We start from the raw sequence: 22,762 nt of genomic DNA, 5'->3' as shown, positions 1-22,762 counted from the left end.
TAACCAGCTTCCACTCAAGACAAATACAAATCAGAAGACTCCCAAGCATTGTCATTCTGTTGTGAATATCAAACCTCGGGTAACATCTGTTGGAGGTTTTAGCTTGCTGATGCAGCAGAAGAGGCAGGTGGTACGTTTCATGCCAGAAAATAATATTTCTCCTGGTAAATTGAAGACTAAGAGTACTTTTAATTAATTGTATTATAAGATCATAAAAGGCTTTTTATTGGGATTTCCCCACATTTTTTATTTAAAAATGTCCTACCGTCCCAGTCTCAAATGTCTAAAAACTCTTATTTTATTGTTTTTAATAACAATTTGGGCACAAAATATTAATCTTGCAGTTACTTGAATTGTCAGTAGTTCATCTGTAGCTCCACAGATCAAGACAAAAGAGAATGGTGAAACTGCCTTTCAATTTATTCACTATGCTTAAATTGTACAGAAGATACTTGTTCTATTCTGATAGGTCAAATCGGAAAAGATCTAGATTCTGTTCTTCACTAATTTCTCAAATCTTCAGGAAAACAGAATATTTTTCCCACTTTTCTTTTCCAAACCTTTATTCCGTTTCTGTACTGGACAATTAGGTTTTTGATCATGTTTTTTGCATTTAGTAAAAGGACGGCGACCCATGAAAAACAAAGAAAAAATGCTTGAAATTTTCAAAACTTTTAATGATCATTCTGAAGTTCACAAAATACGCATAGAATAATTCCTAGAGGTGGCCATTATTTCTGGTATGACATGAAAGACAGTAAAAAAAAAACATCTTGCAGCAATGAACCTTGCAACAATGAACCTTTAGTGGGTTGCTTTCGTAGAAACGCTTCCCGCAGTACGAGCAGGAATATTGCTTCTCTCCGGTGTGGGTGCGGTTGTGCACCCTGAGCTGTCTGTACGTCTTGCTGCAGAGCTTGCAGCTCTATGGTTTTTCACCCATGTGAGTGTGCTTGTGGGAAATGAGATGATCGGCACGTCTGAAGCTTTTCCCACAAATGTTACAGCTCTGATCTTTAGTCTTGCTATGAGTTTTGATGTGAGTATAGGGTGAAGCTGCTTTGCTAAATGTCTTTGGACAAGTTGGACAGCGTAAAACATTACTGTTCTGTTGAGTATCTTCTTCAGCAACAATGGATTCATTATTTTTGCTCTAATGTTCCTTGTTTTTGTTCCGCATCCTGTGCGCTTTCTCCCTCCAACCATCTCTGATCCAACTCTGCTTCGTGACACGTCAGGGCATACTTCAACTTTGGCTGAGACAAACTATCACTTTCACTGCCTGGCAGTGTTTCAGCATCCACCTCTTCCTCAATCTGTTCCTCCTGTGTGTAGCCTTTGGAACCCACAGTGACTTTAAAATTGTGGTCTCTTTCTCTATATTCATGTTTAGGGCTTCAAGGATGCAGCTGATGCACATCTGTGAATGCATCACCAGTAACCTCTGAGGTCCCATTCTTCACCAATTTTACCATCTGATTCAGAGATGGCTGAAACAGACCAACAGCACTACTTTGTTCCAAATTAAGTTGTTTTCACAGGACTGAGATGCTTCCGGACTTGTCCACACACAGCCGTTCATCTAATTAATCCATCTGCAGAGAGAATGGAGGAGAGAATGCACTTTCCTTTGCTTGCTCTCATTTTCTTCCTGAAACTCGTCTTGTCACTGCGGCATTTGGACACCTTGCACTGGGTGGAGGTAACAGGATGATTGTTGCAATCTGAGCCAGAAGACTGTTCAGCGGCATCTTCCTCAGATCCATCTGAAAAAATTCTAAATGCACATTTCTGTAAATGAAGCCTCAAATCATCATTGCACAATATGCACCTTACTACCTAATTATCCGTTATCTGTGACTCATGAAGGACAACTAGCTCATACAAAGTTTTTGAATCATCCTTTTTTTTTTTACTTTTTCTGAATGTTACAAAAAAATAAAAACTGTAACCCTTGTTCATTGCCTGTTTGTTTGTCTATTTGCTTTCATTAAGTGTACTTTGAACCAGAGTGGCCAAAAGGAAATTTCACCTCTCAAGAATCTTTGAAAAGTAAAATGAAGACAATGATCACAGTGGAACAGATAAAGGAGGATTTACACGTGTTGCTGCAGAAATTAGTCAGATTCTGTGGTTAGACCTGAAGAACACCCTTTTCCACCAGAGCTGTAACAACTTGATAAATCACCGCGGCATTCCTAAATTAAACCTTTGACATATCCCAGTGTATGAGGCGTTTCTGATCTCGTTCATATCAGAGTCTCTGGAGATCAACATTATATATAAAATCAAAACCAATATCTCTCAGACTGCAGGTCTGCTGGTGGTTCCTAGAGTCTCTAAAAGTAGAATGGGAGGCAGATCCTTTAGCTATCAGGCTCCTCTCCTGTGGAACCAACTCCCAGTTTTGGTCCGTGAGGCAGACACCCTGTCTACTTTTAAGACTAGGCTTAAAACTTTCCTTTTTGACAAAAATTATAACTAGAGTGGCTCATGTTACTCTCAGCTACCTTTATAGTTTTACTGCTATAGGCTTAGGCTACTGGAGTATATCAGTATCTAATTTTCTCACTCTATAGAGTTCTACTGTTCTTCAATTATGCATTATGTGTTGTCATTTCTGCTTTAACTTTCTGTTCTCTCTCTTTTCTCTTCATAGTAGGTACACCTGGTCTGGCGTTCTGTTAACTGTGACATCATCCAGAGAAGACGGCTCACCCGCTACTACCATCTAATGTAGAACAGATTACTAGATCAATGTGTGCTTCTGTGCTTTTTTGTCTCTCTTGTTGTGTCTCTGCTCTGTCTTCTGTAACCCCAGTCGGTCGAGGCAGATGACCATTCATACTAAGCCTGGTTCTGCCGAGATTTTCCTTCCTGTTAATGGGGAGTTTTTCTTCCCACTGTCGCTTCCTATTTGCTCAGTGTAAGGGATTGCAGCAAAGCCGTGTACAATGCGGACGACTCTCCCTGTGGCTCTACGGTTCCCCAGGAGTGAATGCTGCTTGTCGGGACTTTGATGCAATCAACTGGTTTCCCTATATAGGAAATTTTTGATCAATCTGTATAATCTGACCCAATCTGTATAATATGATTGAACTTGACTTTGTAGGGTGCCTTGAGATGACATGTTTCATGATTTGGCGCTATATAAATAAAATTGAATTGAATTGAATTAACACCGAACAGGTGATGTGCAATTCTGAGCAATATTTTGTGCAATTAAATATTAAATGACTAAAATTTCATCAAATAATCCTGTATAATTCCTGTGAATATCAGACCAATTTAGCCTTTACCTTAGGGCAACAGATGAAAGAGGGGTTTGAGCTCTGTCATTCTTTCTGAACACATCTCGGTAGTAATAATTGGTTGAGTCATACAACTCAGGCCGACCGCTGTTATCAGTTTTCTTTCCCATGTTAAATGAAAAGAGCTGCAGTCCTTCACACCACGTCACACAGCCACATCCAGTTCCTGATTAGTCGTCGCAGCGCGACAAAGACACAATAGTTCAACTTTTTCAGCTCCTAAAACTGTCGCTACGCACCCCTCGCAGGTTTCGTGCTGCTCTGACTTCGCTTTAATCGCCAAAAATCTCGAGTTTTGCATCGCTAGAATTGCGTCTGTGGCCTCTTCCAGTGTGGCTCTGCATGTGGAACGTAAGATGTCCAGCCTGGCTGAAGGTCTTCCTGCACTGTTTACAGCAATGAGGCAGCTCGCCTGTGCAAATCCTCACGTGCCTCCAAAGGCTTCTTGTGTATTTGAATGTTTCACTGCACTCCTCGTAGGGGTATGGCTTTTACCCGGTGTGAGTTCGCAGGTGGGACTTAAGTGAGTTGTTCTTGTAGAAACGCTTCCCGCAGTACAAGCAGACATAGGGCCTCTCTCCGGTGTGGATGCGTCTGTGCATCCTGAGGTTGCCGGGATGGGCGTACGTCTTGCTGCAGATGTTGCAGGCGTATGGCTTTTCTCCCGTGTGGGTGTACTCATGGTACATGAGCTGGCTGGCCCACCTGAAGCTTTTCCCACACATTTTGCAGATCTGAGCTTTACTTGTGCTGTGACTTCTGATGTGAGCATTGAGCGAAGACGCTTGGCTAAATGTCTTTGAACAGGTAGGACAGCGTAATGAGTTGCTGCCTTGTTCTTGGGTATTTTCTTCAGCGACAACGGTTGAATAATTTTGCCCCACCTGATTTTTGACCTCCTGCTGAGAAAAATGATCACCTTCATTACCTGGCAGGGCCTCAGCCTCCTCCTGTTCCTCAATCTTGATAAAATGTCCCTCCTGTGTGTAGCCTTTGGAGACAACAGCGACTTTAACACTGTGTTCACTCCCTCTACATTTACGTTTGGGCCTTGAAGAACGTCGCTGATGCACATCTGTGACTGCATCACAAGTAACCTCTGAACTCTCATTCTTTACCAGCTTCACAGTCTGATTCAGAGGTGGCTGGCAGAGGTCACCAGCGCCACTTTCTTCAAAACTCGGCTCAGTTTTCACGGGCACTGAGATCCCACTTGACTTGTCCACACACAACTGTTCTTCTACTTTATCTGCCTGCAGAGAGCATGGAGGAGAGGAGGCACTCTCCATCTGCTTTCTCTCATTTTTCTTCCTGAAACAAGTCTTTTCACAGCTGCATTTGGACACCTTGCACATAGTGTGGGTGGAGGTAACATGATGATTGTTCCAAACTGAGCCAGAAAACTGTTCAGGGGCATCTTCCTTAGATCCATCTGAAAAAGTAGAATGAAAATAATAACCGGATTTGTATGGATGAAGAATGACTTTGTTGCAGCTGAAATAAGTAAATATCCCACAGATGCGATTTAAACCACAGAATAGTTGCAAGTGTATGATGTCTTTAACCACAACACTGAGCTCTCACAACATGGTATTCCTAAATTAAAGCGTTCACATTATCCATGTGTAGGAGGTGTAGGTCTGCAGCCAGGCCTGGAGTGGCTAATCTGGAGGACAGGGACAATTCCCAGTGGGCCGGTCTGATATTTAGGTCGCAGGGGCTGTTGTTCTCTCTTTTTCACCATACAAGGTAATTACCAAGTCTGAATATTTGTAATGTTGTGGCGCATAATGTAATTTAATATAGTTTAAATGATAGTGTGATGCAACGCCACATAACTGGGAATTTTTTAGCCCCTCAGAGTCAGAAGCAAGATACAGGACCAAGTACCAGCTATGAGCCCACAGGTCCTGAGTGGGCAGGTAGGATTACTGAACATTAGAATTAATATCATGAAGAGTGTGGTGCTGTTCTGTCTGAATGGTACCCTGAGATGTTAGAGGATTCAGCACTACCTTCATGAAGCTGACCTGAACTTATCGGATGGGTTTGTAAAAAGGGGTGATTTCTTTTGTAGTGAGAATTATGACCATTTTCAAAATAGTGGTGAGCGATATGGGCTTTAAATTTTTTAATCACAATATACTGTGGTAATGTTGTGATAACGGACTATTTACAGCTTCTTGCAGTCTTTTTCAGGTAACTGTGTGGCTGTGACAGCATGGCAAAAATTCTAAATATGTTTCATTAGGGCTCTAGTTATATAAAGAAGTGTGATTTTTGTTTTTAAATTACCAAACTGCCTACAGTAGCTGCATTTTATTATATTTTTGAAGTAATTGATATTTTTTCATACTTTCAATAAACCAACAATGGAGAAAATAGCAAAAATAACAAGCCCGACGATGCTGGCTTTTTGGGTTTTTTCAGACACCACTAGTTGGATCCTTAAGATAAATCCAAATTCTTATCACGATAAGGAATTTTTCAGCGATAGAATAAAGGCCCAGCCCTATTTGAAAATGTGATTTAGCGTCAGAAGCAGAGCCAGCAGTGATGAGGGGAATGCTCCTGTGAGTATGGAAGAAACAGGTGAGCTGTTGTAACTAACAAGCATTAGTTCTAATATAAACTGCGTTCTATACCCAAACAATATCAGCGACCCGTTATATTTTTATTTATTCATTAAAGGTAAGATAGAAAATACACAAAGCCCACAAGTGAACGGATAATAGGAGGAAATATTAAATAAATCTGTATTTAAAAAAATAATAATAATAGTAGGTAGTTACAGTATCTTAAGTGGGCATGAAACTCCAGGTCTAAAAAATGAGTTCTACTCCTACGTTGATCATATATATATATATATATATATATATATATATATATATATATATATATATATTATTTGGAAAATGTGTAAATGTTTTATACGGATTTCCCCAAACCTTGGAACCAAAATACAAGTAAAGTTAAACAGACACAGACAGTCCTCAGAGAGCAGGACACCTCAAACAGGTGATGAACAAACAGTGCAGACCTGAGGACAGCAGACCTTCATGGAGGGACTCTGCGCTCCTCTGTGCAGACAGCAGCCGCTTCAGGCCTTCGTTCTCGGTCTGGATCGTCTGGATTGTTCCCTGGTACTCAGAGAGGGTCTGCTCCACCGAGACCAGGATGTCGGTCACAGTCGCCTGAAAGATCCGCTTCAGAGATGACTCCAGCAACATTTTCAGCTCCATCGTTTTCTCCATCCGTTGTGATTATTTAGCGCGTGTTTGCGCGGAAAAGCCTAAACAGATTAAAAGGATCCCCTTCTCCTCTAAAGGAAGCAGGCGGTGTTTAATGTTTTTGTTAGAGCTCACACATCCGTAGGACTGCCACCTGCTGTTGTGGAGTACACTACCCAGGAATTCATAAAATATGTTAAAGACCCAAAGTATGTTTGAATATAATGTTTCCTATATAAAAATAATGTGCACTAATTATTCAAGCGTTATTGGGCGCTGCAGGTACATTTATTGTTGTAAACATATACACATCCTGGAATATATTCGTGCAACAGCTATTGACAAATGTTAATCTTTATCCAATACATTAATCATTACATTTGTTTATAATGTTATACATGTAAAGACATTTGGATTAATATTTTGAAATCTGATCATTTTACCGTACATTTGACTTTCCCTTTTGTATTTCAAGCTTTATTGTTCAGTGTGTTCCACTTTACCTTTTTTTTTACTCTGCAGTGTTTTTTTTAAATACACCTCCATATTTATTTATAAAGCACTTTACAAGAACAAAGGTCAAAAAAGTGCTGCACACATACAGCTGAAAATAACTGAAAATTAAAACAGACAAAACACAGAACAAGTTAAACTAGACAAACAAGATGGTTAAAAAAAAGTAAAATAGTTTCAAATTAAATAAATAAAAAATATTAAAAATGTGCAATGTTATGCAGCTCAAAAAGCTTGTTTATTGAGATATTTTAAGTTAAGAGTAGCCCCGTTTTCTCTATTATACAATTATCAAATGAATGAAGTACAACAAAAATTGATAACTGCACCATTACATTTTATCTGAGCATGCAGTGATAATGGCTTTTTTAGAAAAGAAAACCCAACCTAAATAACCACATTTGGTTGTTTATATTTTAGAAATCTGTTTTAGCCGTCAGTCTTTTATATTGTATAATTCACATATGTTGAACAACATGGCCAGCTAGAACTAGCATTCCCTTATCTGGTAAACGTCAGAGGGAGCTAATTCTGTCGTCTTTGAGCCATGGATCCCAGAAGCCTTATCTTGGTCTTCTTCATCTGCTCCAACGGTCACTCAGTTCTCTCCAGTCTTTCTCTTCCCTTCCCTTCCCTTGATATTCTCCGTACAACCATATTAAAGATGTCTTATTGCACTCATGAAACTGACTGATTTCTTTCAGTCAGTTTCAGATGGAGTGAATGTCGTATGTGTAATGACAAACCGATGTCTTTCTCAAAGAGGACAAAGGAACTGCTGGCAGATGTTGAGGGCACTGAAATCCCCAAGTATTTTAATTATTATACCCCTCTAAATTGACAGGAAAAAAGTATAGAAACTAGATGATAAACATCAAATCCAAAAATGTCTTATTTTGCCTAATGCTGGGTGTTCTCTTAAGAAGTTAAGAAAAGGTAAACTAGACAATGTAAACACCAGAACTGATTGGCATCATCCATAAAGACACTTAACAAACCCAATAAGAATACTAAGCAGCACTAGAATGCCTTCTAAAAAAGGAAAAAGTTGTTTTGTGACGCCTCATCTGCACCGTCATGATCCACAGCTGGTGTGTTGTTGGATTCATCTTTGAGTGTTTTAGCCAATCTCCAACCACAGCCTGGATTTCTTTATCAGGCAGAGTATCAGACCCTTGTTTCTTTTGTACAGTCGCAAAAGAATATGATGTACCAGCTATGAGCTATGACCACAAACAGAAGCACTAGATTCATCAAGAACGTATCGACTGTATTTCAAGTTACAAACAGAATGTCTTGAAAACCAATTAACAGCTGAAATATTTTAAACATCAACAGAAAGTCTATCTTTTAATATATACAGAAATTGAACTTTTACATAAGCTAAATCGTAAACTGCAGGTCAGTCTTCTTAAAAAAATGCAAAACAATATCAGACTGGATATCCAGAGTATTTCTCAGTTGATGTCCCACAGTGAATGTTTCATAGGCTATAGATCCAGATGTATGATAATACACAACAATAATAATATATAAAAACTCACCAAATTACAGGTTTAAAGTTTGACTCCTGCTTCCCAAAGTGTGATAATAGCAAAAACTTCAATTTAACCCTCAATACCCCTTGGTGGTGCCCATTACACAACATAACACATAGAACTCCATGAACCTTAAAGCTCAAAACAACTAAACCAAAGAATGATAACAAAACGCTTACCTGTTGATCCGTGATCTAGTATGGATAAGGGGCCGCAAAGGAACAAACTTCAACCTCAAACCCAGTAGTTTTAAACAGAACCGTTAAAGTGAGAGAGAGAGCTGCCTCCAGCAGAGATAACTAAGAAGTGTCCATAGTAAACATACAATTAGAACTGACCAATTGCAACAATTAGTCTAACAAGATGGTCCTCAACATTTCTACTGGCAGTAAATAACCGGCTGATCAAGTAAATGAGCAGCAGATAAACTTCATGTCTAAGATACAAAACACAAAAATAAAACGGTGGTATGCCCAGTGTTGAACTTGGATAAGGAAAATGAGAGCCTGGTTAAGCATCACAAAATAAAAAAAATAATGACAGACCAAAAGGATTGTATATTAACTGCTAATCAGGCCAGGTTAGAGAAGCTACATCTCACTAATCATAAAGGGAAAACCGGTCGCACACTCTGAACTAACCAGGGGCGCTTCTAGACAGGAGCCAGTGCCCATGTACTAAAGACATTGCAACTGATTGGCCACTTGGACCAATTGTATTTTTTACCTTTACAGTTTTATTCTCACAATAATTTAAAAATTAAGTTTAGCTCCAGCCATATTGACATACCTTCAGCGGTCAGCAGCCTGCAGATCCAGAGACACAATTGGCTCTTTAGCTCACTTAATACATTAAATGATGAAATATTGACCTTTTTTAGTCTTTTTTCGCCAAATCTTTTGTTCTGTGCCCTCATGAAAAAAACACTGGCACCCCTGCTAAGTTTGGCGTAGAACTGCACTGGAACTAACAAACTCATACTGTGGCCGAATCTCCGAGTGATGAACCACACTTAAATCCAGGAACCGTGTAGGATAATTCAGTTCCAACTAGATTTGGTTAGCCAGCAGCTTCGTCCTCATTCACAGCCGCTGGAGGGACTCGCCATACTGGGAAGGAGCTGATGAAGTCCTTGGCCTCATCCGCGGACTGGAAAGGCCCACTGGGTTTCTTGTAGCCTCACTTGTACTTCCTGCACTCTGCAGGTTTTACTCCAGTGATGTGTGACTCTTGAGGTGCTTTTTCAAGGATTGCGTATCGGTGTAGATCTTCCCGCACTGACTGCAGAAAAAGACCTTCTCCGTGGTGTGCGTCTTCTCATGTCTCTTCAGGCGACAGGGTGTAGTGCAGATTTTTTTGCAGTATGTGCAGCTGTACTGCTCCTGCGTGTGAATCTGCAGGTGCAACTTCAGGCTGCTGGATGTTTTGAATTTCTTGTCACACTCCTCACAACGGTACGGTGTTTCTCGTGTGTGAACCCGCATGTGGACTTTACGGTGTCCAGCCAGGGTGAAGGTCTTCCTGCACTGTTTACAGTCATACGGCCTCTCCCCAGTGTGGATCCTGGAATGCTTTTTTAGGTTGCCGAGGCTGGTGAACCTCTTACCACACTGAGTGCAGGAATGAGGCCGTTCTCCTGTGTGGATCCTGGAATGCACTTTGAGGTCCCCAAGGCTGGTGAACCTCTTGCCACACTGAGTGCAGGAATGAGGCCGCTCTCCTGTGTGGATCCTGGAATGCATTTTGAGGTCGTAGAGGTTGGTGAACCTCTTACCACACTGAGTGCAGGAATGAGGCCGTTCTCCTGTGTGGATCCTGGAATGCCTTTTGAGGTTGCCGAGGCTGGTGAACCTCTTACCACACTGAGTGCAGGAATGAGGCCGCTCTCCTGTGTGGATCATGGAATGCTTTTTGAGGTCGCCAAGGCTGGTGAACCTCTTACCACACTGAGTGCAGAAATGAGGCCGTTCTCCTGTGTGGATCCTGGAATGCCTTTTGAGGTCGCCGAGGCTGGTGAACCTCTTACCACACTGAGTGCAGGAATGAGGCCGCTCTCCTGTGTGGATCATGGAATGCACTTTGAGGTTGCTGAGTGTGGTGAACCTCTTGCCACACTGAGTGCAGGAATGAGGCCGTTCTCCAGTGTGGATCATGGAATGCTTTTTGAGGTCGCCAAGGCTGGTGAACCTCTTACCACACTGAGTGCAGGAATGAGGCCGCTCTCCTGTGTGGATCATGGAATGCTTTTTGAGGTCGCCAAGTTTGGTGAACCTCTTACCACACTGAGTGCAGGAATGAGGCCGCTCTCCTGTGTGGATCCTGAAATGTACTTTGAGGTCCCCAAGGCTGGTGAACCTCTTGCCACACTGAGTGCAGGAATGAGGCCGCTCTCCTGTGTGGATCCTGGAATGCACTTTGAGGTTGCTGAGTCTGGTGAACCTCTTGCCACACTGAGTGCAGGAATGAGGCCGCTCTCCTGTGTGGATCCTGGAATGCACTTTGAGGTTGCTGAGTGTGGTGAACCTCTTGCCACACTGAGTGCAGGAATGAGGCCGTTCTCCTGTGTGGATCATGGAATGCTTTTTTAGGTTGCCGAGGTTGGTGAACCTCTTATCACACTGAGTGCAGGAATGAGGCCGCTCTCCTGTGTGGATCCTGGAATGCCTTTTGAGGTTGCCAAGGCTGGTGAACCTCTTGCCACACTGAGCGCAGGAATGAGGCCGCTCTTCTGTGTGGATCCTCATGTGCCTGTGAAGGGATCTAGTGTCTTTGAATGATTCACTGCACTGCTGGCAGCGGTGTGGTTTCACCCCCTTGTGGGTGCATCTGTGCCTGCTGAGCTTGTCGGGATGGTGAAACGTCTTATTGCAGATAATGCAGCCATACGGTATTTCTCCCGTGTGGATGTAGTTGTGGTATTTGAGGTCTTTTGCCCACTTGAAGTTTTTCCCACAAACTTTGCAGCTGTGATCTTTACTCATGCCGTGAGTTTTGATGTGAGCATTGAGCGAAGCTGCTTGGTTAAATGTCGTTGGACAGGTTGGACAGCTAAAACACTTCCTGCTTTGTTCTTGAGCAACAACAGGTGAATTATTTTGCTCCAATGTTCCTTTTTCTTGCTCCACATCCTGCGTGCTTTGTCCCTCCAACCATCTCTGATCCAACTCTGCTTCCTGACATTTCAGTGCATAACTGACCTCTGACTGAGACAAACCATCACCTTCACTACCTGGCAGTGCTTTAGCCTCCCCCTCTTCTTGAGTTTCGATAAAATGTTCCTCCTGTGTGCAGCCTTTAGAAACAACAGCGACTTTACCACTGTGGTCAATCCCTCTAGATTCATGTTCATGCCTTAAAGGATGTATTGGATGAAAATTCGTTAATGCATCACCAGTAACCTCTGAGCTATCGTTCTTTACCAGTTTCATCGTCTGATTCAGAGATGGCTGGCAGAGGTCGGCGGCAACACTTTTTTCCAATTTAGGCTCGGTTTTCAAAGAAACCAACATTCTGCTGGACTTCTCCACACACGACTGTTCTCCAAATTGATCTGTTTGCAGAGAGAATGGAGGAGAGGATGCACTCTCCTTCAGCTTGATATCATTTTTCTTCCTCAAACATGTCTTGTCACTGCTGTATTTGCACATCTTCTGCATAGTGCTGGGGGAGGTGACAGGATGATTGTCCCAATCTGAGCCAGAAAACTGTTCAGCGGCATCTTCCTCAGATGCATCTGCAAAAGTAAATGAAAACAAAAAAATTATTTTTACAGATGAAGAATGATTCACATTTGTTGCTGCTGAAATGAGTAAATACAGTATAACAGAGATTTGATGTAAAACCATGAAATAGTTGCAAGTGTATGTTGTCTCCACTAGAGGACAGTTCTAACCACAACATCATTTTATTAAGTTAATCTGTAACAACTTAAAACTATTAAATCTAATAAAAGTAGACTGACCTTTCGAGAAATGTAAGTAAGAAACACCCAAGTCCCTTTTTTAATAGATTTATTTCCCTGAATTTGAACCAGGTGAAACTAAACTATGCCACTTGAGGGGTTTTGGATGATATATTTACAGACAAAAAAAGGGTTTTCATCTTAAATGCCCTTTATTTTTTTATAAAGTTTTGGCTTAAAGTACTACTCTAAGTGAGTCTTTCAACAAATGGCATGGTTTAGGCTTTGTATACTCCAGTTATTGAGTATAAAGTGAGTTAAAGAGTATTAGCTCCTGTGCCACTATCTATCGTCCATCTTAAAAATCTAGTGTTTTGTGGTTCCTAGTGAAACTATTGCAGACCAACTTGATCTGAAATTGGCAACAGTTTAGGTTGGGATTTAATAATAATAATAATAATAATAATAATAATAATAATAATAATAATAATAATAATACATTTTATTTAAAAGGGTCTTTCTGGACACTCAAGGTCACCGTACAAAAGGATTAAAACAGAATGTCAGAAACAAAATCAAAACAAAAACATTTAAAAAATACAGAGGCTGGGACAGGGAAATTGATAATTAAAGAGAATAGCCAGTCTTAAACAGATTAGTTTTGAGTTGTGATTTAAAATGGAGAAGTGAGTCCGTGTTTCTAAGTAGGGGCGGTAGAGAGTTCCAGAGGCGGGGGGCAGAGCGACTGAATGTTCTGCTCCCCATGGTGGTGAGACGGGCGGAAGGGACAGACAGGTGTAAAGCAGATGAGGATCTAAGAGCACGGGAGGGGGTGGGAATGTGCAGGAGGCCTGACAGATTTGGGGGGGCAAGGTGGTGAAGGGCCTTGAATGTCATGTTGAGAATTAAAAAATATATCTTAGTAGGGGTGTCTCCCCTCTCTGTGGCCGGGTAAGATAACATGCAACTTTAGTTTTATGGCTGTTGGGTCATCGCGGCCTGACCCCGTGCTGGGAAGAGCAGCCCCTTTGTTTGAGACACAGATGGTTTGCAGATTACCCCTACCTCCCTTAGAGAAGGCGGGCAGACACTGTATTAAAGAAAGTCTCAGCAAAACTTAAAATTAGACAGACTTTTACACCGCGGTGAAAAAACATCTTGTATGGTAATGTATACTCTGTCTCCATATTTAATTTCTATGAATTAAATATGCATTTAAACTGTTCTACCTCTGATCAATGTTTTCTCATTTATAGCCAAATCCGGAACTGGGAAAGATGGGTTTTTAATAGACATGTAACAGCAAGCTGGTAAAACCCGATCTTATCATGGTGCCGAAACCCCTCAGATTTTGGCTGTGAGTGAGAGTCTGTTTGAAAATTGGACACAAAAAGCGGACTAATTCTGCAGCATCACCGGTCGACCGGAAAAATGTAAGCAGATTTTTCCTCCATTGGCAGAATGTCAGCTATTTAGGCCAAATTTCTGTGGTGCTGTGGTTTTAGATTCTCTCTTCTCAAAATATCAGAGGTTGAACAGAGCAACTTTTATGAGAGGTTTGAATGGAATTTATGTATAGAAACAACAGTCGAAAATCCTTAGATGGTGAGACTGTAGGAAAATAGTAATGGCAGTCGAGAATCCTTAGATGGTGAGACTGTAATAAAAAAAAAAAGATAAAAGCAAAGACAAAAAATATTTGACGCGCCAGGCTGTCTGTCTTAAATGTTATGTTTGTTACGTCTTGTCTAATAATTTTGTCTCGGTAATATGGGATCCATGGTTTGAGAGAAGGAGAGATTGGTTGGGCCCTGCAGCTCAGCAGAGAGTGGGGGTTTGTCTGTGTGTGTGTCTCTTCATGAGGGTGTGAATTTCTCCACGTGCGTCGGCCTCAAGATAAGAGCAGTGACTGGGGAGCAGATTTAGTGATAGGTAAAAATATGGGTGAAAATAAAAACTAAAGGGGAATTTGAAAATCATTGGAAAAAAGGTAGATGCATTAATGATGTTTGTTGAAGTGCAGGACAAGTTTCAATGCAGACAAGCGATTTGAGGTATTGGCTGCAAACTGAATGGGTGAATTGCATTAGAGTGAGAGCACGGCCTGTCTTGGTGAGTTTTGGAGAAGATTTTTATTTTAAACTGTAGCCTAAAAGTTAGTAAGTGGTTAGAAGTTTGGGAAAGGTGTTGAAAATTTGGCAGAACATTAAACATCTGTTTGAGGCATTATAAATTGGGAAAACCCAAAAAAGGGAAAATGCCTTCTGTTAGAGTGTAATTTTAACTAGCATTATCTATTGCAAAATAGCGTTTTAAAATGCCTAATGAATGTATATACTTTCAGACATGAAATACAATTTGCAATTAAATAGTGATTAAAAGGTTTTCATTGTTTGATAGCCCTAGTTATAATAGATAAATAAATAGATATAATTCGTCAAACATAAATTTAGCTGATTGACAGAGAGCAGACAATAGCCACCCTATAAACTTCTGCTCATTTGCAAGCCTGGGAAGACACGAGTAAGCAAAACTAAAAAAGTTAAGGTTAAAATGTACCTTATCAGTGTGGGCAAAAAGATATTGCGGTTGATTTGACAGATTTTGTTAACCCTGCATTTAGTCATGAGTACATTTTGAAGTTATCCTCAAATGAAGCACCTAGACTTGAGGAATCTATGACCAATGTTAATGGCTTGCATCATATTATTATGGACACTGGTATTGCAGAACACCAAAAACTAGTAGAAATGGAAAATATTACGGGATCATCACAGGACGGTCCCCAAATCATTCATTATATGTAATCTCATTTTCATGGTCCCACAAAATGTAGAAGCCCTTGTCACACAGTAATTTAGAGGCCGAGGAATATTTTATATTTGTTCATTTGGTAATGTGCTCTTTCTGGTGAATGAACCTTTCAACATCGTAGCTGGCAGCATTTAAAATATTCCACACAAAGGCACAAAACTGGTTTTGGAGCCATTTTACAATGTAACGTTAGTGTTTTTTCTAATTTCTTCCTTGAAAGAACACTGTTTAACCTCCGCATGCAGTTACACAGCACTTTCTTTTATCTACTTCAGCTGAGCTTCCTAAGTTTGACCTGGATGGATCAAACACACAGGTGTGGATCCTAAATAAATCAGTCCAATTTAGGGGAATTATTTAGAGTAATAGTGTTACAAAAAAAAAAAAAAAAAACGTGTCCTCTTCAATATCTCAGCTGATGAATTTAAATCTTGATACGCTCGCTGAGACAATATTTGATACACCATTTGCCTGTGACTCGAAGGAAGGGTGATACACAACGCTTGAGTTTGTTAATTACTAAACGTTGGTAAAATTACAGTTTTTGGAAAACAACATAGGAAGGGAGTGAGAGTAAGCAGCTGATTCCATTGAGAACTGTCTCTATTTTAATTTAAGGTAGGGAAGCTCCCTCCCCCCCCTGTTTTACTTTTTCTTTCTTAATTTTGTTACAGGTCTGTTCATTCTGGAGTATGGACATGGATGACATGTGACGCAGATCGGTGCCGATTTGGGGTTGGAAACATAAAACTGAGCATTTACAGCCGATATGTGTGTCGTGGGGCACCCATCACATCTGGGACAGTTGCTTACGCTGGACACTGGGCCAGGGACTGTTTCACATCACTAAATCCTGGCATGAAGTCCCAATACCACCTCACCTCCTGAAGGTCAGTGCCTCATGTAGGGGATAACACTCCCATGTTCAATGTTTCCTCACCCTGGAACAATGGCCAACGCCTATGAACAGCACAGATCCTAAGCTGTCAAGGGAAAATGACTGTCTGCATACACTGGAGTTGCATGCCTCATCCAGTTTCTGAGTCGTGGACCAGAACTTTGTCACTGAGGTGCGTCGACAGCGAATCACTGCAACACGTGGGGGACGAAATGTGGAGTTCCACACATGGAAGTTGTGAGTGCGACGTCTAACCTCCAATCTCTTTTCTGCCTGATCTGCTGAAAATGTCAGTCCGAGTCCATCTCAAGGACCACAGACTGATAACAGACTTTTTTAAGGTAATTCAGACAGTTATTTCTACAAATATACTACTGAATACATTTACTGGAATGTGATTTCTCATATTTTTTCTGTGTCTCCAACTTTTGAGCTTCTAGGCAAATGGATTGGTGCAGGTAATAACTTCTTAAGGCAGCCGATTGAGCAGATACCAGCAGTACAGGTTTGCGGTTTTGAAAAATATACTACTGTCTCTTAAAATTTTTTACTATGTAACTGATTTGTTCCTTTTAAACATGAGTTTTAATTCTATTATGTCCAGGACCGTATTGCTCATAATTGACAGCAGAAAGTGTATTTTACCAACACAATTATAAGCAGAAAATCCACTGGGGTGGGGATATTTTTCACATTTAGGGTTCTGTGATGCTGCATGCTCACAGCTGCATGCCATAAATTTACAGACTGGGAGTTCTTATCAGCTTTTACGACGTGTGGGGCCTCTCACTAGCAGGAACAGCGGTGATCTGGGTGAGACGTCTTGTTTACTATTCATTGCAGAGACACACTTTTAGGTTACACACATTAGTTAGGTTATTTCTTATTAGCTCACAAGTATTGAGATTTTTCTATTGTACAATATAACTGTTGCTTGCTAAAACATATCAGATTTTCACCAGAATTTGCTGTTACCAGGTGTTTTATTCAGGTAAAACCCAATATTTTATCAGTATGTAAGTATCTTTGAACATTCAGCATTCTCATACCATCAACTTGCTGTGAGCAAATTAGTTTACAGTCATCATTTCAATGGGTACACTGATCTTACACAACTTTTGGAGGACTTCTTGCAGATCTGTGGGATTATGAAATTGCATTATGTTTTGATCTGAATCCAGGATATAGGGCAGTGTTTTTCATACTTCAATTCAGATAATTATTTGCAGTTAATTGATTCCCTGTGATGGATAATACTATTCTTTGTTAATGTTTTGTAACAAAATTAATTTTGTTCCAAGCAGAGGGATATGACATAAACATTTATAAAATAACACTGTATCTTAAAGTTATATAGATCTTAAACTTTATATCAACCCTTGGCACAAGTAATTTGGAGGAAGGGTTCTTGTGCAGGACCCCACGGAGGTATGTAACTGCGTTGTAAGTCAGATAACGGTTGTTTAAACAAAAAGAAAGCCCCCACAAAAGACCTTACCCATGGCTCTCTGGAATGTTGGTTTAAGTGACTCCCAAAACAGGCCGGAACTATAAAATTAGATTTAGTGGGCAAGTGTCAGACACCACGTATCTGCTAAAGACAGATTCTATGAGGGGGGTTCTTGGAAAAAGGCTTAAACAGTTTAAGCAGGACAATAAAGTGAATGTTAAATTAAATAGAAAAACTATATAAACTACAAAAAACTGGATAAAACAGAGATAAACAGAGGGTAACTTAATGCATATTTAGTTTAGTTTAAAATCATTGGTGTGTCAGGTAGGTTAGTTAAGGTTTCAAAGCCACATATATCTGTTGTAGTAAACCGGATCAGGATTTGTAACAACTGGATAAAACGATAGGTGAACAAAATGGGGGTTTGCTTTTTCTCTCAGATTAAAAGAAGGAACTTTTTTGCAGCATAGACATCTGAGTATGGAGTAAAGGGTACAGAAGTAAAGTGTGGTGACGTGCTGAAAGGTGTGTGTGAAGTGGTGTGATGGATGGTAATCTTGAATCTTTAATCCAGAGAGCATTCTCACATTCTTACAGGAAAATGTACTTTGATTTCAAACTAAATTATCTAATTTTAGATTCCACAGACATGGCGATTCCCACCGGAGGTATAAAGTTTTTGTGCAGGCATTCTTTTGCAGGACAATCAGAGGCCCAGCGTCAGGAAAGAGGAATTGCGATAAAGTGTCTCATTAACTATTACATTTCTAAAATAGGTTTCTCATAGGATGGAGATGGAACAATAACCTGACAACAGCATGTCTCGCTCCGCCTAGCTCCACTCACATACATCTGGGACACCGCCATAGGAATTGCCTTTATTGAAGGCTGGGGCTTATCAAAAATTCTTGCATATAATTGGATAAGCCACTTGTCTGTCATCTTTATCGACGTGCTATTTCAACCACTCACACCGAAGCTAACCCATGACGCTGATGAGAGCGAACACAGAGCCGCTCTGTGTTTGCGGCTCTGGTGGCACGCGTTTTATTGACAGCGAGCTGACAGGAAGAGGCAAAGCGCTGCAGGTCGGAGTCGATCCCGGGCGGACCGCGTTGAGGACTAAAGGCCTCCGAATATGGTTTGCGCTAACCGCTAACGGTTAGCGGCTTACCGCTCGTTAGCGGCTAACCGCTTGCCAAATCCGGTTGGGAGAAGGGCGAAAACATCGTTTCCACCAACAAAAGCCTTCAGAGCCGTTCTCTGATGTTCTTTTAATGAAACAATATCAGGTAGATTGGACAACACAGAAGAAATAGGAGCATCAATGCTAAAGCTTGCTTCCTCCATGCGAGCCGCCATTGTTGTTGGAATCTCACGGTCGCTTCTCCGCTACGTCACATCCAGGAAACACCCGCCCTGCGTCCTGATTGGCCAGACCATAAATTTGGTTGGGGAAATCACTTTCAATGAGCGGTGTCCCAGATGTATGTGAGTGGAGCTAGGCGGAGCGAGACATGCATCTGGCTGTTGTCAGGTTAATGGAACAATGGAAGGTGGTAAGGATTAATGGGGTGAATTCTAAACACAATTGGCTAAAATTCTGTGCACAGACTAAATTGAAATTGGGGTGAAAAAGATGTGAAGTGTGTTTCTTGTGGGAGTGTTTTCAGTTAATTTCATTACAGGATATGTTTCCATATGACTGAAAGGAGCTTTTCGGGACCAAAGTCAACCTCCGGAATTACAGGTAGCACACAACATTTGATATCTAAACGGTTGTCGTGTACGTTTCAGGAGATATAAAATTAGGAGAGCCCAAGTATGTGAAGAGAGTCCACCAACCCCCGACCTCGAAGGATGCACGCTAAGGTCATCACAGACAGATGTGGTGGGCCAGAGGTCAGGGGCCCTTCACATTCCAGGAGCCACGTGTACTAGCCAAACAGAGGATTTAAGGGAACAATACCATGCCAGCCTTCGGGTCAGACTGGCTGACTGGAAGGATTTTCAACTGCCACCGGCAACGAGGGCAGCTCGAGGCGCAGAGCCACTCGCGGATGAGGCAGCTGGAAGTTTATTTTGTTTTCGTTTTTTTTTTTATTTTTAATAAAGATTAACATACAGTTCTGTGGAGACCGCAGTTGGAACACTGACTCTTTAACCCATCTTCTTTAAAGGCAAGAAGAAGACATCTCCGAGATGCAAGACATCATGACAACAATTGAATGCATTGTGTAAAACAAAGAAAAAAGAAAATGAGAGTTTTGTAACCACTGCATATGTCTTATAATTTCCATATTCATAAAGTGTTCAATATTAGTATTGTTAGACTCTTGGTTCTGCATTGCATAATAATCGTTTTATTCTGTGGTTTGATCTGAGTGTAGTGCTTTCATGGGTTATCTTTATTTCTAAGAAGACATTTTGTTAATCTAGGTTAGGACTCTTAAAGTCATATTTAGATCATACAATAGTTTCTGGTAGTTGCACATTTATCTTAGCCTTGCACCTCTCGGATAAAGGTGCTTACTTTTCTTAATTCTAGTAAGTTAGAGATTCAGGTTGAGTAGCTTTTTAGCTTATACTTGGGGTATTTTACATTTAAGGGGAACATTTGAACTTCATGTGATTTCATAAGTCGCCAACAGAGGGGACAGTGGGTTACAATATTATATCTTACCATTTAAATTTTGTTTAAGGGTTTCAAGACATAGACTTAGTTTAGCCTAGTTATTGGTTTGATCTATAAGAGATCAAAACAGAGGGGTTGTTGAGAATTAAAAAATATATCTTAGTAGGGGTGTCTCCCCTCTCTGTTGCTGGGTAGAATAACAGGGCAGTTTATTGCCCTCCCCTCTCTGTGGCCGGGTAAGATAACATGCAACTTTAGTTTTATGGCTGTTGGGTCATCGCGGCCTGACCCCGTGCTGGGAAGAGCAGCCCCTTTGTTTGAGACACAGATGGCTTGCAGATTACCCCTCCCTCCCTTAGAGGAGGCGGGCAGACACTGTATTAAAGAAAGTCTCGGCAAAACTTAAAATTGGACAGACTTTTCCACCGCGGTGAAAAAACATCTTGTATGGTAATGTATACTCTGTCTCCATATTTAATTTCTATGAATTAAATATGCATTTAAACTGTTCTACCTCTGATCAATGTTTTCTCATTTATAGCCAAATCCGGAACTGGGAAAGATGGGTTTTTAATAGACATGTAACAGAAAGCCGGTAAAACCCGATCTTATCAGTCACCATGAGAATTTTAATATAAAATATAAAATATTTAGGGATATTTTATATTTTCCCCAAAGTGGGTGCGCTGTACTTTGCCACCGTATCTCACTGTGAAACTGGTTTGAGCAGTAGGTGCACTTTTGTTTTTTTCTCATAAAAACATACTCTTCAATTAATACTTAATCTAGCAAGTCAGGAGATCTGTCGCTCCACCCTCTAGTTGGAGCCTTTATGTTTTGTAAAAAAACTTAAAAAAAATCAAATTGGAGCATGTAGGGCCAGACTGATATTTTGTCTGATTGGACGCACCATGTTTTGGCATTTAGCTGCAACACAGGACCCACAAACAAACTAAAAAATATATTTACTCTTGATAGGAGTGACAGTTAATGGAAACCTAGTATCGGCCCCGTCCTTCACAATAAGCTGCTGACCTTTCTGACTGAACCCGGGTTCCTCTTTTGTTTGGAGGGGCTCTGATTCCTGCTGGTCCACCTCAGGATTCTGTTCTTCAGGAGCCTCTTTAACATCTACAGCCAACACTGAAACACATTTACATGCATTATGAACAACTTTAGTTTAAGAAGATTACAACAATGGTAAAGAGTCAATTTAGAGAAAATAGAGTTGATCAGCAGAGTAGAGAGAACCAAACCTCAAGACCCGACAGTTTAGCTCATGTGTAGAATGTCTAATCCCTCAATATATTCACACTGATATCCAAAATAATGTTTTGCTGTGAAGCAGATGGTTTGGGAAGCAAAGCCTTTTGGAGCCGCCAGGCTTTGCCTTCCACAACAGGCGAAGCTAATTTAAATACGATTATTTATACATCAGTACCACTGATACCAAATGTGGTTTAGGGGCAATTTCATATTAATGCTAAAGTTTGATTATTGCATTGTTATCTTTACAATGCAGTCCTCCCCATGAAGACAAATATAGTGTTTCCTAATCAGAAACCATGGCTAGACCTGCTGAAGGCTCAGGATGCACCGTTCAGATCAGGAGACAAACCGGCCTACAGCAGGGTTAGAAGTGAACTTAAAAAAGGCATCCAAGAGGCAAAGCACAGATACAAGCAGTGTATCGAGCAATCCACGCGACAGGGAGCCTGAACATCCTCCCCAGCCAGAGGAGCACCATCAGCCTCTCGTCCTGCAGCTGCACCAAGGGACCTCCTCCTTGAAGAAGGTCAACACCAACAAGGCTGCAGGTCCAGACATGGTGTCAGGTTGGATGCTCAAATCATGTACTGACCAACTATCAGGGGTCTTTCTGAACATATTTAAAGTTTGTCACTTTCCCGTCAGATAAACGCTTCAGAAGCATCAAATCCAGAACCAATAAACTTAGAAACAGCTTCTTTCCAAGAGCTGGGAAGGATATCGCCCCCTCTTGAGAGATAGTTTGCTCCATTAAATTTCCATAATATGTTACAATCATGTTATAATACATCTAATGCTAAATATGTTAATATATTACAAGCACTGTACTGTTATTGCCTATTTGCACACTCTTCTCTCATGAATATCAAATTGCTCATTTCTGTAAATGAAGCCTCAAAATGACTGCACAAAAGTACCTCATTACTTGTGATTCATGATGGACGACTAATCTATTTAACAGGGCTCATATCATTCCCTAAGGGACTGATATCAGTGCCCTCAGACTCCAACACAAACTTTTTATTAAATCGTTTGCTCTTTATAGTAACGGACTGGAGAAATAGAAGAACCTTATTTTATGCATACGTGTGACTGGTCCCCCTGGCTTATGTTTGTTTTAATGTACATTAACTACCTTTTATCAATGACATTTTTGTCGATAGTTATTTATCGACAAAAAAAAATTTTCAATAAAAAAGT

The 22,762-nt window shown here is 40.7% G+C and overlaps 2 protein-coding genes across 5 annotated transcripts in view; both read right to left on the bottom strand.

Moving 5' to 3' along the window:
• Positions 1 to 3,106: 3,106 nt before the first annotated feature.
• Positions 3,107 to 6,676, bottom strand: LOC105930798 (zinc finger protein 397). 2 transcript variants are annotated; one of them, XM_012869165.3, is made up of 2 exons: positions 6,352 to 6,676; positions 3,107 to 4,743 (listed from the first exon to the last, which is right to left on the bottom strand). In XM_012869165.3, exons 1-2 carry the CDS (start codon positions 6,563 to 6,565, stop codon positions 3,803 to 3,805), a joined length of 1,155 nt encoding a protein of 384 aa, XP_012724619.3. In that variant the 5' UTR covers positions 6,566 to 6,676; the 3' UTR covers positions 3,107 to 3,802. The 2 variants fall into 2 exon arrangements, with proteins under 2 accessions (XP_012724619.3, XP_035996091.1); XM_036140198.1 differs by having other exon boundaries at positions 6,367 to 6,676.
• A 1,627-nt stretch (positions 6,677 to 8,303) lies between these two features.
• Positions 8,304 to 22,762, bottom strand: part of LOC105930784 (oocyte zinc finger protein XlCOF6) — a 99,210-nt gene continuing 84,751 nt past the window's right edge. For all 3 annotated transcript variants that reach the window (XM_036140178.1, XM_036140176.1, XM_036140177.1), the window contains exons 2-4: positions 21,329 to 21,436; positions 11,116 to 12,325; positions 8,304 to 10,779 (exon numbers count right to left, since the gene is read on the bottom strand). In XM_036140178.1, the coding sequence (XP_035996071.1) occupies positions 9,801 to 10,779; positions 11,116 to 12,325; positions 21,329 to 21,436 (2,297 nt within the window). In that variant the 3' untranslated portion in view covers positions 8,304 to 9,800. The remainder of the gene's footprint in view (positions 10,780 to 11,115; positions 12,326 to 21,328; positions 21,437 to 22,762) is intronic.

Source organism: Fundulus heteroclitus, chromosome 8 (genome assembly GCF_011125445.2).
Source record: "Fundulus heteroclitus isolate FHET01 chromosome 8, MU-UCD_Fhet_4.1, whole genome shotgun sequence".
NCBI classification, from domain to species: domain Eukaryota; kingdom Metazoa; phylum Chordata; class Actinopteri; order Cyprinodontiformes; family Fundulidae; genus Fundulus; species Fundulus heteroclitus.
Note: the sequence above shows the minus strand (reverse complement) of the source record. Positions and strands in the feature narration are given on the sequence as shown.

Bases quoted from the DNA above. Each gene is read 5' to 3' on its own strand.
- LOC105930798 (XM_012869165.3), bottom strand. From the start codon at position 6,565: ATGGAGAAAACGATGGAGCTGAAAATGTTGCTGGAGTCATCTCTGAAG. The intron at 4,744-6,351 runs GTCTGCACTGTT...CTACTTTTTCAG, and splicing joins TGAAGGTCTGCTGTCCTCAG to ATGGATCTAAGGAAGATGCC.